This window comes from Halichoerus grypus, chromosome 12, assembly GCF_964656455.1.
Source record: "Halichoerus grypus chromosome 12, mHalGry1.hap1.1, whole genome shotgun sequence".
Taxonomy (NCBI): Eukaryota; Metazoa; Chordata; class Mammalia; order Carnivora; family Phocidae; genus Halichoerus; species Halichoerus grypus.
In genome coordinates this window covers 54,278,335-54,292,167 of record NC_135723.1, presented here as the reverse complement: position 1 = coordinate 54,292,167, position 13,833 = coordinate 54,278,335, and the positions used below count along the sequence as shown (strand labels likewise).

The 13,833-nt window shown below is 46.6% G+C and overlaps 1 protein-coding gene across 3 annotated transcripts in view; it reads left to right on the top strand.

Annotated features, from left to right (window-relative positions):
- The window catches only part of CDCA7L (cell division cycle associated 7 like), a 166,385-nt gene that overhangs the window by 119,318 nt on the left and 33,234 nt on the right, over positions 1-13,833 (top strand). The window contains exon 1 of one of the 3 annotated variants that reach the window (XM_036113134.2): positions 3,622-3,776. The exons of the other annotated variants lie outside the window; for them this stretch is intronic. Coding sequence (XP_035969027.1) covers positions 3,753-3,776 — 24 coding nt within the window. The 5' untranslated portion in view covers positions 3,622-3,752. Of the gene's footprint in view, positions 1-3,621; positions 3,777-13,833 lie in introns of those variants that run through there. 3 annotated transcript variants of the gene reach the window in all.

The window sequence follows — 13,833 nt, the reverse complement described above, 5'->3', positions numbered from 1 at the left end:
CTAAATTATTAAGACTGTTATTTTCTAAAAACCCTACAAAATATGGATTGCATTAATCATGTTTCGAGTTTATTAAGAAATCTCAAATGCTTTGAAAATATTCTTTCATTTATTTTCCCAGCACTCTTTTTGAGTAGCAGATGGGTCACTGGCAGAGTTGAAAGATTAGATGAGAGAATGCTTGCAAAGATGAACTCAGCACAGGGTTTGGCGCCCAGCCAGTGCTCATTTAGCTAGCTGCTGTTACTGATACCACGACCACTCTTGGCTTTTTGGTGGAACCATGCATGGGCATTACAGTTTCATCATGATGTGCACTCTTCTGCACCCAATATATGAAGGCATCGGTTATTGGTCGTTCACGTCTTGTTCTCCATAGCCGTTCAAGTGGTTATTATCAAAATGTATTTAAATTGGCTGTGACAGCAGTATCTTGGCAAGCCAAGTCAGGAAGATAGAATACCAGCTTGTAATCAAAGAAAACTTCCCAGAGAGGCACCCAGTCACTGTTAGATGATGACTTTGCTCTAAGAGACTTGATTTTAGATCTTTTATTCTGCAACAACTTGGAAATGTTGTCTCTGAGGTCTCAAATGTAGTGATGTCTCCCCTTCTGGGTGGGGTGTTATCTAAACTCAACGAGATGGGAGTTTCAAGATACCGAGATAGAGAACAAGTAGGGATGTTATCTTGTGTGACTGTCACTTCGCTTATTCACGATCAAATGTAATGCTAAGCGGTATTCAGATATTACCCACATTGCTTCCAGCCCTCTGCCAAAGGTGGGTTCTTTGCTGGGCGTCCAGAATACCAAACTGGCATGCTTCTCTGTTATAAAGGGTGCACTGAGGATTTGCCCACAGCTGAGCTCCGTGGGGAGAGCAGAGCTACTACTTCAGAGCAGAGGAGAAATGTTTGGACTCCTTTTACCGAGGAAAAAGTTGTGGGCCAGGGCTGATAAACAATCGCAACTATTTCATGTCATTTGAGGCATGTGTGGTGGCATTTAATCCCAAATTTCTTATCTTGTCGAAGGTACTATGGACCAAGTTTTTAATCTCATAGACACATTAAAAAAAAACAAACAAGCATAGATTTCTAGACAGACTCTTAAAGAAATTTTGCAAACATGACATCTCATTTTCCTCTGTTGCAATATGTATACTATTGCTTCTGGGAAGGGACACTCATTCTTACAGTGCCATGCTGAAACCCAACGCTCACAAGGCATGAATCCCATCCATAACCATGAGTAGGAAGTACAGTAGACCCTTGAACAGCATGGGTTTGAACTGCAGGTCTACTACTTACATGTGGATTTTTCTAGACAAATACAGCACAGCACTGTAAGTGTATTTTCTCCTCATATGATTTTCTTAACATTTTCTTTTCTCTAGCTTACTTTATTCTAAGAACACAGCATATAATACCTATAGCAGATATGTGTTAACAGGCTGTTAGTGTATAAGTGTTGGGGGAGTCAAAAGTTCTGCATGGGTTTTTGACTGTGCTGGGGGTTGGCCACCCTCACCCCCAGGTTGTTCAAGGGTCAAATGTAGACAGAATGGAACCAAAATCTGACAACAAAACACACCACTATAGAATCAATTACTAAGTACTATTCAAGTGCATGGGCTTTGCCTGACAAAGGAGGAAAGTTTCCACGTTGCCGTTTGAAGACTTAGGACTCAATTTCTAAAGCAAGAAGGCTCAGCTACATACAGGTTTCCAAATAAGGACTAGGTTACTTCAAGGGCTTTGCAAAATCTGACCTATTTCAAATTTATACTCCCTTTTGCAAAAGGGATTTGATGCATCCTACAATGAAAGGAAATAAGTGAAAACAAGATCACTGGTTCATGGGAAAGCAAATATACCAAAAAGAAAAAAGTTCCAATGGAACAAATTTCACTCTTGAGTTTCCCAGCAGCCAAAAGGAAAAGGTAAAGAAGAATGGAGACAATATTGAATTTGGAGGCATAAGGAATGTTTTCCACTTTGGCAGTCTGCAGTTGTCATTTACTAGCAGGGGGACAGGGATCTTTTTCTCTTAATGCATCTTCTTAGATTCTGTCTCCACATTTAAAAAATGTGGATAATAAGAATCTGGAAGAATGTGGGGAAGATTCAAGAAGATACTATATATGAAGGGAAACTCTAAAGCATAATAAAAATGAAAGTGGCTCTAATGAATAGTTTGTTACCCAGTAAAGAGAAAACATTTTAAAAAAATCATACTATGTTTTATTGGTCTTTCTCCCCCCCCCCCCCCCCCCAGTCTGGAACATGGAGAGCACATAACACATGTCTGCTGAACCAGTGAAAGTAGGAAGGACAGTTTGCAGATGTTCCCTCCTCAAGCTTGAGCAAATGTTTGGCCAATTTCATTCACTGCTTCAACAAAAAAAGGATGAGTGTCAGATCCCGAGCAGCCAAGAAGGGCTGCAGAAGGTCTCATGCATTCCGTGATCCACTCTGAACGCATGACCACAGTGCTAAAAGGCTTTCCATACTGCCCTGCAAACTTGCTCTGATTTCAGGACAACTTCATCTACCACCCTTCCCCCAATACCCACTTCAAGCCTTCCACAGTCTCCACCCACCGGATTCTTCGCTCTTCCTACCTGAACTTTTAAGAAGTCGCCCCTGACCTGTGCCAAATTAAGTCTCCCTATTTTAAACCACCATAGTACCATTTACCTTTTCCCTCGTGGCATCTATCATGGCTCCAAATTTACATTTATTTGCATCATTATAATTGAACTTATTATCACATTAATGGTATTTGAATCGTTAAATTATGAATCAAATTAATTGTTACATTATTATTACACTTACTTGAATCATTATTACATTTATATCATCTTGCTGGTGGCTGGCTCCCTGACCATAAGCTCCAACAGAGCAGGGACCTGTTTTTTTGTTGTTCAATCTCGTGTTCCCAGGTCTCACACACAGTGTCTGACACATAGTAGCTATTCAGCCAGTATTTGTTAATCAGCATTTCTAACCTCTAGAACTCTCTGTCTAGTGGGGCTGTAGGCCTACGTGTATAATAGTGTATAGCAAAGGCTGCCTCAAGTTCGAGGGGATTTTGCAGCTCCCCAACCTCAGGGCCTCGGTAAAGAAACCCGGGTTGCTAGTTTTGCAAAGTGAACCCTGTAGCAAATGTTTTGGGAGGCGGCAGAACCCCGCCCCTTTACAACAACTAAACAAAACGAGCCCTGAAGTGGCTCTAAAATGCTCTCCTGGAGCAGAGACGGATTGCCGCGGAGGCATGTGCTTCAGGGCAGGACCTGGAATAAGCGCTGCAAATATCCGGCGCGCGTAGCCGGGCGTGCCAGCTGGAGGCTGCGCCGGGACTGCCCCCTCATTTCTCCCGCGCGAAACCCGGCCGGACGGCTCCACTCCCTCCCTCCGCTGCAGGGGGGAGCCCGGGGCCCCCGCACCGGCAGCCGCCGCGGGCCGCGGCCATCTGCAGCCCCCTCTCGCGCCGCGGGCGAAGCGAAGTTCCCCGGTCGCGAAGTTTGGTCGGAGACCCGAGGCTCGCAGCCGGGCGCGGCGGCGCCGAGTGGACGGCGCGGCGCGCTCCCCCTGTCCCGGGCGCCGAGTGCGCCCCTCCCCCGGCCCGCCGGAGCTCCGGGCGCAGCGCGCGGGCTGCGCGGCCGCGGGTGTTCTGCGTGCGCCGGCCCGTGGCGAGCCAGGTTCCCGTGGCCGCGTGCTAGGAGGAGGCCGGAGCCCGGGTGGGAAGAATGGAGTTGGCGTCTCGCTCCCAGGTGAGGGTCCCGCCGCAGCCCGGCCGGCCTGCCCTTTGCGCCCGGCCCTCCTCCCCGCCTTGGGCTGGAAACGTGGCCCTTGGCCACCGCGTTGTGGACCTGGCCAGCCTCGCCCCGGGAACGCCGGAGCGGCCGCGCCCTGCAGGTGTGCGCGGTGGGTCACCGCTGCGCCGGCCGGACTGGAGAGGTTGGGCGTCCCCCCGCGCGGCGGTCGCCTCGGTCCCGGGGGGTCGCAGGCCGGGCCGCTGGGGCCGCGAGCCCCAGGAGTGGACGCGTTTCGAGGGAAGTGCGGGCGGGAGGCAGCAGGGGCGTAGCGCCTGCCTTTGCAGCGCTGGTGGATCCGGCGCGGGGGGGGCGGGGGGCGGTGTGTGCGGGGAGCTTTTCTGTTGCGCGCCCCCCATTTTCTCCGGGAATTGGCACAGAGATGGAGAAGTTAAAGAAAAGTGTAATTTTTCTAAAAAATTGCCGGGAGTCCGGTTCAGTTTGGATGAGGGAGTGTAATTTACAAGGAATTGCTCTTGTATTTGTTCTAGAACTTCTGTAAGTGTTTTTAAGGAATTTCAAACCACTTGGAGGGGGAAATGGCAACGTCATGAGGCCAAGTTAAAAAACAAAAAGCCCCGAGATCACAAACCGTAAACACAGCAGGACCCCAAACTGTGTTTTAAAAATCTCATATACAAACATTTGAGAGTACCCCCCCCCAAATGTTTCAGTAGGTGGTGGGAATGTGAACGTGACCTCAGTTTTCTATTTTACTTCTTAAAAGAGCTTTTCCTTACTTTCTATTAACGAATATACCTAGTATCTTCAGAAGTAAGCAGTACCCACTTTTTAAAAATGAACTAAAAATAAAACTTTTAGAAAGGGAAGGAAGCAGCATGTGGGAGCCCCGAGAGAGGCTTTGTGACGGTTGGATTTTTTTCTTGTTTTTTTGAGTGCCTTTGACTCACCGCTTCCACTTTACCTTGGACTGGTAATGTTTTACCTCTTCTCCACCTGGGTGCTGGGCCTCGGAAAGAGAGGCGGGGCTCCGGGCGTATCCTTGGAAGACCGAAGCGACCCAGCAAGTTCAGTGGTGCCTGAGCCCAGGCCGTTATCACCTGCCTGGGTCCTGGTGCCAATTAAAGACAGAGCCACTAATGGTTGGTCGCTTTGGCCATTTAGTGATGTCCGAAGGGCTTCCTGAAAGTAGACATTTGAGAAAGAATTGTTGCGGATGTTGATGAGAAAGAGTACAGTTTTTAAATTTCCCCAATGAGGGGGAGGTATTAAAAGCACGGAAAAGGAACAAGAGTAAGGACTGAGACAGGGTTAGTTTTTTGTTTTTGTTTTATTTTTCACTGACCTTTACCATATAATTAATATCCTCTGCTTCTAGGAGGCTTGGATTTCTCTAGGACTTAACCCTTTCTTCAAGGAGCTTCGAGCCACGTGTGAATTTCATCAGTGTATCTTGATAATATAGGACTCTAGAAACCTGTTGTTCTGCTCAAACTGTACTTCCACCACTTAAATACACAGTTCATGTTTAGATTTAAAATGTCCCCAGAATGTGTGGTCGGGAGTGAACCTTTTTACCATCAAATAACAAGGCTAATTTTTGGTACCTCTAAAACGTTAAATAAACAATTTACCATGTGGGGGTAGTCCACAAATTATATCTGACCCATTATGCACCAATTAGGGCAAATTACTATATGTAAGATAATCAGGTTTTTTCCCCCCCTTTTCCAAAGACCTAATTGGCAGCACAAATTAAGATGCATGACGATTTTTTCCAGTGGAAATGTTCCTGTTCATCATAATTTAAATGTGAGCAGATTATAGACTCTTTAAATTAGTGGAGAGGTTCAGTGGGGTGGGCAGGTGACTGCAGATAAGAGCCCTTAATGAACATTTCAGGCACAGCAAGATGTTAAATCCGTGTGGTTCTACCCTGTACCCCGGCCTTATGAATAAAGCAGTGTGATGAATCGCCTGAGGCAGCATTAGTGCTCAGTGGTTCTTACTCTCACACATAAAGTAAATAGAATTTCCATCCCTTGGAAGGGGCAGAGCGGGAGGGGCTTCCAGCAAAGCAGCTTAGGCCTGATGTTATGAGAAGACCGTGATTTGAACCGACGTCCTTTCTAGCTTCTCCTTTTTTGCAACCTCACCCGTGTGTCGGATTTGATGTCCACTGACCAGGACCACAGCTCCCAAGGATGTAGTCCTTGTTGGGCTGACCACCGAGTCTTTGTGTCTTTATGTCGAACGACAGGAGTAATACTCAAGGCAAGGGTCTGGTCCCTTTCTGAGAGCTCTCAGCAGTGCAGCTCAGAATTTCTGGAAGATGAGACTACCTCCGCCTCCTAGCAGAGGACCCAGCAGGTCCTGGATGTCACTGTTGTCCTGTTACTCTCTTCTTGCTCTAGGGTGCAGGTTGGACTCGCACAGAAGGAAATGAAGCTAACTGGTCTCAGGAATAGTATGGAGCATGCTGTTGGAGTGGTAAAGAGGAATTTCTCTGATGCTGACTTCATAGCTACAAAGTGTCCTCTTCTCATTCTCTGACCGAATGTGTATGCCCAGAGCCTCAGAAGCTGCTCACAGAGGGGGATGGTTTGTGACTTCTTGGAAGGACAAGTACAGTGATTTGCCTTGAAGAACTAAATTCTCAGTAATGAGGAATTTCAGAGATCACAGCAATTCTGATCTGGTCAGGCACATGGGACAGTAATCCGTGAGATAATTATGGGACTTAAAACCGTTTATGAATATTACAATAAATTAATGAAAAAGGTCAATAAAGCCCTTCAAATAGAATAGGCATGTTCATTTTAAACTGTTCTTGAGAGTTCTTCTTTACCCATCAGCACTTTCTCTGAGCTACAGTTTAGTTTTTACCTCCAAGATACGATTTTGTTTCATAAAAGACATAGCTTTATTCACCAAAGTGGGATTGATAGAGGCTGATGGAGGAGCCTTATCTAATAGAGCTAAGACAATATTAGTAGGACTATTTTCTTTTCTTTTTGGAAAGCAGTGGTTTCTGAATGTTTTATTTTTATTTCTAAGTTTTTAAATTTTAATTCCAGTATAGTTAATAAACAGTGTTGTATTAGTTTCAGGTGTACAATACAGGGAACCAGCAATTGTGTACATTACTCAGGGCTCATCATGAGAAGTGCACTCTGAATCCCGATTACCTCTTTCACCCATTCCTCACCCAGCTCCCCTCTGGTAACCATCAGTTTGTTCTCTCTCTGAATCTTTTTAAATAGGACCACGCAGAGGCATGTTTGGTAAATACAGCTGAAGATAACATGCAGGAGACTTTGTCTTCCACGGTGGTAAATGCTACCATCTGTATGCAGTGCAAAAATACGCTGTAGTCTCAAAGTTAAAGGGGCCAGAGTTTGGGGGCGCCTGGGTGGCTCAGTCGGTTAAGCGTCTGCCTTCGGCTCAGGTCATGATCCCGGGGTCCTGGGATCGAGCCCCGCATCAGGCTCCTTGCTCTGCGGGAAGCCTGCTTCTCCTTCTCCCTCTCCCTCTGCTGCTCCCCCTGCTTGTGTTCCCTCTCTCTCTCTGTCAAATAAATAAATAAAATCTTTAAAAAAAAAAAAAAAGGGGGCCAGAGTTTGAGTTCAGATAGCGGATGGCTTCCTGCCTGTTCTTCTTAATCATCAACTGATGACAGAAGGCTCCCTGACTGGGTTAGTCCATTTGTCAGATACTCTTTGAGCACTTATTATGTGCTGGGTACTAAGGTCACTCTGGAACTCCTTGCCTCTTCTGCCTTTGCCAGAACTCAGCTGGCTCCTGCTGTGCTTTGGGGATCTGCAAGGCCTTGGGTTTTGGGAATGGGAGAAGACCTGAAGAGCCATCCTGCCCCCCCCCCGCCCCCAGAAACTGTCATTTCCTTTTACCAGATTGAATCCTCACTGTAGTTCCAAAATGGCTTGTATTATCTGTATTTTAAAGATAAGGGGAAGTAGAGCCATTTGCTCTGGGCAGCCCAGCTAGGAAGGGGCTGAGCCAGGATTCTGTCCCCTTATCCTATTTAAAAAGATTCAGAGAGAGAACAAACTGACTGGCCAGTAGACTCACGGGATCTCGGCAAGTCACACAACTTTCATGGAAATAACATTGGGAGGATAGACATCTTTGTCCAACTTACAGTGCCATTGAGTTGATCAAGGACATGCTAAGTATAATGTAGTATTTAAATACAAGGGGTTGTCAGCGCTTTGGGGTTTTCTCCTAATACCTTTGCTCCTCCCTTTAACTAGAAGGGCTGGGGCATTAACAGCAGCTGGTCTGGTTCTTTTTTAGAAACTGGCCAGATGAGACTTTGGACAGGATTCCTTGGATACTGACTGTAAAAGTCAGCCTGGGAGTATGAATCCGATCCAGAAGGCTTTTACACAGTAATGGTATTTAGATGAGTTTTGTATTGTCCAAGTAATATCCTGTTCATAGCAGCTGAAATAAAAACAAAGTTGGAACTACTGCTCTACCTCCCCTACTCCCTGGGTGTCATTTTCTAGATCTTTCCCATCCAGTGTTTGCCTGTGTTTAGTCACCATTTGTGCCCAATTTTGCAGTATGATTGCAGTTTGAATTCTGCTGTCTTTAGCACTCTCAGTGCTATTTCTGAGTAGCTCGGAGGTCTTCACGGTTTTCGTTTTTAATTACTGCGGCCTTTCCCTGAGGTGTGTATTTCATGTACTTTGCTGTTGAAAATTTTTTTCTTGATTAGAAGGAACTTTGCAGTAGATGTCTTGGGGTGGTACGTGCCTTGTGCCGTGTGTTGGCGTCCACGTTTCTTTATCATGTACTTATTGTCTCCCGGAAGGAATGTGCCTGCTTTGCAGCGGATCAGAGTCTCTGACACAATGTTTCCCCCCTTTATCGTGCTGTGTTAGCCAAGAGAAAGCAGTGTTTACTCAGGTTAGAACCAGGGCTCGCCTGCAACTGGACTGAAACAGTGTTTTCTTCCTGAACCTAGAACACCTCGCAGTGTGTTTCTGGTTTGGGGGAACGTGGAGAGTCGTCTTAGAGGTATGTTGTTTACCACCTAGGAAACCAAGAAGACCCAAGCACGTGCTCATGGACGCATAGTGACAGTGCCTGTGGCTTGGGCTGTCCCCGCATTTTGCAAGTTGGTCACGTGGATGCGGGAGGGCGGGGATACCCTGCTCTGAGCTCCTCTCCCATGTGGTGCTGAATCACTTTGTTTTGCCTTCTTTTGTATTGCTTATTTCAACTATAAATCATCTCCTAGGTGTCTGAAAATAGGTGTTCATTGAAGGTTGGATGTCTAAAGGTAAAACCGTAGGTTCCTAATAAGGGGTTTCTAAGAGCTGAGAAGAATGTATTTCTGGATCTGGGTGCTGGTTATCATGGGTTGGTGCAGTTTGTAAAACTTGACCAGACTGTGTGCGTAAGCTATATGCACTTCCCGTTGCACTTAAAATGTTTTAAAAATAGCATATATAATCCCTACGAATCAGGCCCAAAGCCTGTGCTTTCAGACCGCCCAGCCTGCCCAGGGGTGTGGGTGACGACTGCCCAGGCGTCTTGTGCCCTTCCGGTTGTAGGGATACCCCCTGCTCTGGGCATGGTCCAGGGATCCCTTCCCACAGACCCCCTCTGACATTCCCCCCAAGCCCTGCAGAGCGGCGGCACGGCTGTTGGGGCAGCCCGCCATGGTTAAACCTCTGCGGCAGGAGGGCCCTACGGACCTGGAGAGTCCCTTGCGTTTGTGATTGCGCTCTGGCATCTGGGTCTTCTGGCACAGAGCCTGGCCTGGCCCCCCCTCGGCTGCCTGCTGGTAGACCTAACCCTCTGTTAGAAGGGCCCTAGGATTTACCCCAAGGTGGTGACCCTCAATCATGTGGTAGGCCAAAATGATAATTATCCCGAGTGTGCAGGGCCCACCATATAGCAGGTGCTAAATATTTGTTGAAAAAAAAAAAAGGTTTCTTGCTGTCATCGTGTAGTGAGAGGAAGTATGAGTTATGACCCGCTGCAGCATCCTTCAGGGGAGCTTCTCAGATCCTTCTGTCAGACTGAGTGCGGAGGCCAGTCCGAGCCTGCCCCAGAGCCCGGAGGTGCGGCAGCCCCACCCTGTCTGTGCAGGGGGTTTTTTTCATCCATCTCCAGTTCTATCTTTTAAAGTTAGGCCTATTTTGCATTCTATTCCATAATATATGTTTGTTTATTTTAACACAAAAAGGATTTTTAAAATTACTCTCCTGGGAGAAAAAGTCCCCTCCCCTGTCCCACCTGTGATCTTGAAAGCCTTGTGGCTGTCACTGAGCTCCTCAGTTTGAGAAGCGTGGGATTGCGGGCTGAGTGTACTGTGCGGAGAGCATCCTTGTAATAAATCCTGAAACAGAAAAGATAACCTCCATGCCTACTCCCCCACCCCATAGTATCTTCCTATTGCAAGCTCCACGACTCTGAGGGTAGTTAAATGGAGAAACAAAAACCAAACCAAAACACTTTCGTTGATGTTGAAATAAAATCCCTAAGCATATATTTTTTTAAATGCAGAATGTCTAGTGCCTTTATTTTGTTCTCTATAACGCTGGTTTAAAATGGGAAGTTAAGAAAAATAAAAGTGCATTTAAAATTACTGGTTATTCTTAATTCTTTTTTTTTTTTCTTGACACTTGGTCCCAGGCATTTTTTATTGGGGGAGGTTTTTAATTAAAATAACTGAAGGCATTCCCGTGCTTACACGGGCCTCCTACGTAAGGCTGCCCTGGGCCGACCTCACCAAACAAAGCCCCCCTGGTTCTGTTTGACCACACTGCGGCTTCAGCATCCCCTTGAGAGCTCCTCGTCGTCAGGACCTCCATCGCACCAAGTGTATCGTCCTCCCTGGCTGTGATGGGACTGAGAAAGGCCGCCCTCGGGGAGGGTGCACCTTCACTGCGGCACAGTGCCAGGGGCTAAGTGCTGTCAGCAGCCCGAACGGCCGCGGTCAGGGATTGTTCGGCCACGTCTCTGCCCCCGCCCCTGTTTGTCTCCCCCCCCCCCCCCCCGCCCCCAGCAGGGCGGCCGTGTATCCAGAGGATCCCAGTATCAAGGCTCTCAGGGCGGGGCGGCGGGATGAAGATCCCTCCCCCACACTCCTGTCCCTGTGAGGGTCTGTTCAGCGCTTCCTGGGAGCGAGCACAGGGACACTTGCCTCCCCCTGCCTGCCTGTTCTCCACTTTTTTTTTTTTAAGAATTTATTTATTTGAGAGAGAGAGAGAGAGAGAGAGAGAGAGAAAGCGCATGCGCACACAAGCGGGGGAGCTGCAAGTAGAGGGAGAAGCAGACTCCCCGCTGAGCAGGGAGCCCCCCCCCAATGTGGGGCTCGATCCCAGGACCCTGGGATCTTGACCTGAGCCGAAGGCAGACGCTTAACGGACTGAACCCCCCAGGCGCCCCCGTTCTCCACGTTCTTGCTTCCACCTGTCCGTCTACTGCAAGTCCTCCTTGAGGCTGACTCCGCCCTGCGGCTGTGGACACGCGGCTGACCTGGAGGCTGCCCGCAGACTTTGTGACCGGTACCCCTCACTGCCGGGTCAGTTGCCCTGCTGCACTTGCTGCCGTGATGATCCTATGCCTCACACCGCATTGAAATTGTGTAAAAATTGCTTCCCCCGCCCATGGCTCATCCCTCCTGGGGCTCCTTAGCCTGGCGCCAGTGGTGGTACCCTCTCCAGGCCTACACTGAGCCCTAACACGCCCTTCAGTAACTTTCAGTGAGGAACGTGGGCCTAGCATCCTCACAGAATGCTTTTAAGTCATAGCTGGGAAGCAGTTAGGGCTCTGTACAAATGATCTCTGGTTCTTTTCCTTCTGGGTAAATGGGAGGAATGCATTTTCCTGGCCCTCCTAAAAGGCAAGACCATATGATCTGCCTTGGCCAATAAAATGTAAGAAGTGTTGTGTGTCACTTCTAGGTGGAATTTTTATAAGAAAGACTTTTTTCTTTTTTTTTTTTTAAAGAAAAAGAGAGACGGGTGGGGGGAGAGGGAGAATCTTAAGCAAGCTCCATGCCCAGCGCAGAGCCCAACACAGGGCTCGATCTCATGACCATGAGATCATGACCTGAGCCAAAATCAAGAGTCGAATGCTTAACTGACTGAGCCACCCAGGTCGCCCCCAGGTGGAATTTTTAAATGCCAGTACGTCATTTGCCATGTCTTCTTTCCTCTTTGTCAGCCCAGGTCCCGTGTGAGGACAGTGTGGAAGAGTGTGGAATGTTCCACCTGGCTGGCCCGGGAGGAACAGGTCATGAACAAGAGAGAAACCTTGTTTTGTTTCAGCCCTTTAAGACTTAGAATTGTTTGTTACTGCTTTATAACTTGACACATCCTGACACACACAGGCTCTCATATTTCAGTTGTTGGATTCACTCTGTGGTGTTCATCTGAGTGAGCTGGGGTTGTGGTGGTAGTAGAAATCTGTGGGCTTCTTCTCGATTGCTAGTGTAATGGGGTGAGGAGAGTGCTCCTATACTAAAGGGTTTGGAGTTCAGGGATAGTAAGTGCCCTGTGGTGAGCAGGAGAGTCCCACCGGAAGCAGTAGTCATTCTTGTCCAGAATGCCAATAGCCCCTTGTTGAAAACCATGGAAAGCAGACTTGTCCAGTTTGATAATCAGTCTGTTAGGGTCCAGTGAAATCTTGACATTGGCTTCATATTTCCTGTCTGCTGACCTTTTTGGAAAAGGAAGTCACCCAGCATTTCCCAAGTGGTTTGGCTCACTTCCCTCCTAGGACCTCTGCCAAAGCTCTAGTTCCTCTGTTACTCACCTGGATAGCTCTTCTAAGCCCTCTGCACATACATGTCTGTAAGTTTCTCCTCATTTACATGATCTCTTTTTGAAATAACGTTGGTCATTTGTTTTGCCTTTTCTTTTATTGTGGTAAAATACGCGTAGCATAAAATTTACTGGCATGAAGTATAGTCACATTGTTGTGCAACCATCACCTCTGTCCATCTCCAGAACTTCTTCATGATCCTCATCCGAAACTCTGTATCCTCTAAACACTAACTCCCCATTCCCCACCCTCCCCCTCATTCCACCACCATTTCCTTTTCTGTCTCTATGAATTTGACTAGGCTAGGTAAGACATGGAAGTGAAATCATAGAATATTTATCCTGTTGGGTCTTATTTAGTTCGCTCAGCATAATGTTTTCAGGGTTCATCCATGTTTCTATATATCAGAATTTCATTCCTTCTTAAGGCTGTATAATAATGCATTGCATGTATATACCACATTTTGTTTATCCATTCATCATCCATCCATGCCAGTTGGGCTGTTCCCACCATTTGGATATTATGAATAATGCTTCTGTGAATGTTGGTATAAAATAACAATCTCTGATTTCAGTATTTTTGGACATACACCTAAAGTGGAATTACTGAATTACATGGTAATTCTGTGTGTGAGTTTTTGAGGAGCTACCATATTTTTGCCATAGCAGCTGCCTTGTTTCACCTTCCCTCCAACACTGCACGGAAATTCCAGTTTCTCCACATATTCACCACCACTTAATCTGTTTTTTTTTTATTTTTTGAAATTTTATTATGTTAATCACCATACATTTCATCTTTAGTTTTTGATTGTTTTTTGTTTTTTTAATAGTAGCCACCCAGTGGATGTGAAGTGGTATCTCATTGTGGTTTTGATTTGCATTTCCCTAATGATTAGTGTTGTTGAGCATCTTTTCACACGCTTAACTGGTCATCTTTTTATTTTTGGAGAAGTGTCTAAGTCTTTTGCTCTTTTAAATTGGGTTTTGCTGTTGGTGTTGAGCTCTAGGAGTTCTCTATATTCTGGATGTTAAACCCTTATCAGATGTATGATATGCAAATACTTTCTCCTATTCTGTAGGTTGCCCTTTTCAATCTCTTGATAGTGTTCTTTGATATCTAACAGTTTTTGATTTTGCTGAAGTCCAGTTTATCTATTATTTTCTATTGTTGCCTGTGCCTTTGATGCCATATACAGGAAATCATTGCCAACTTCAGTGTCATGAACTTCTTCCTTTATGTTTTCTTCTGA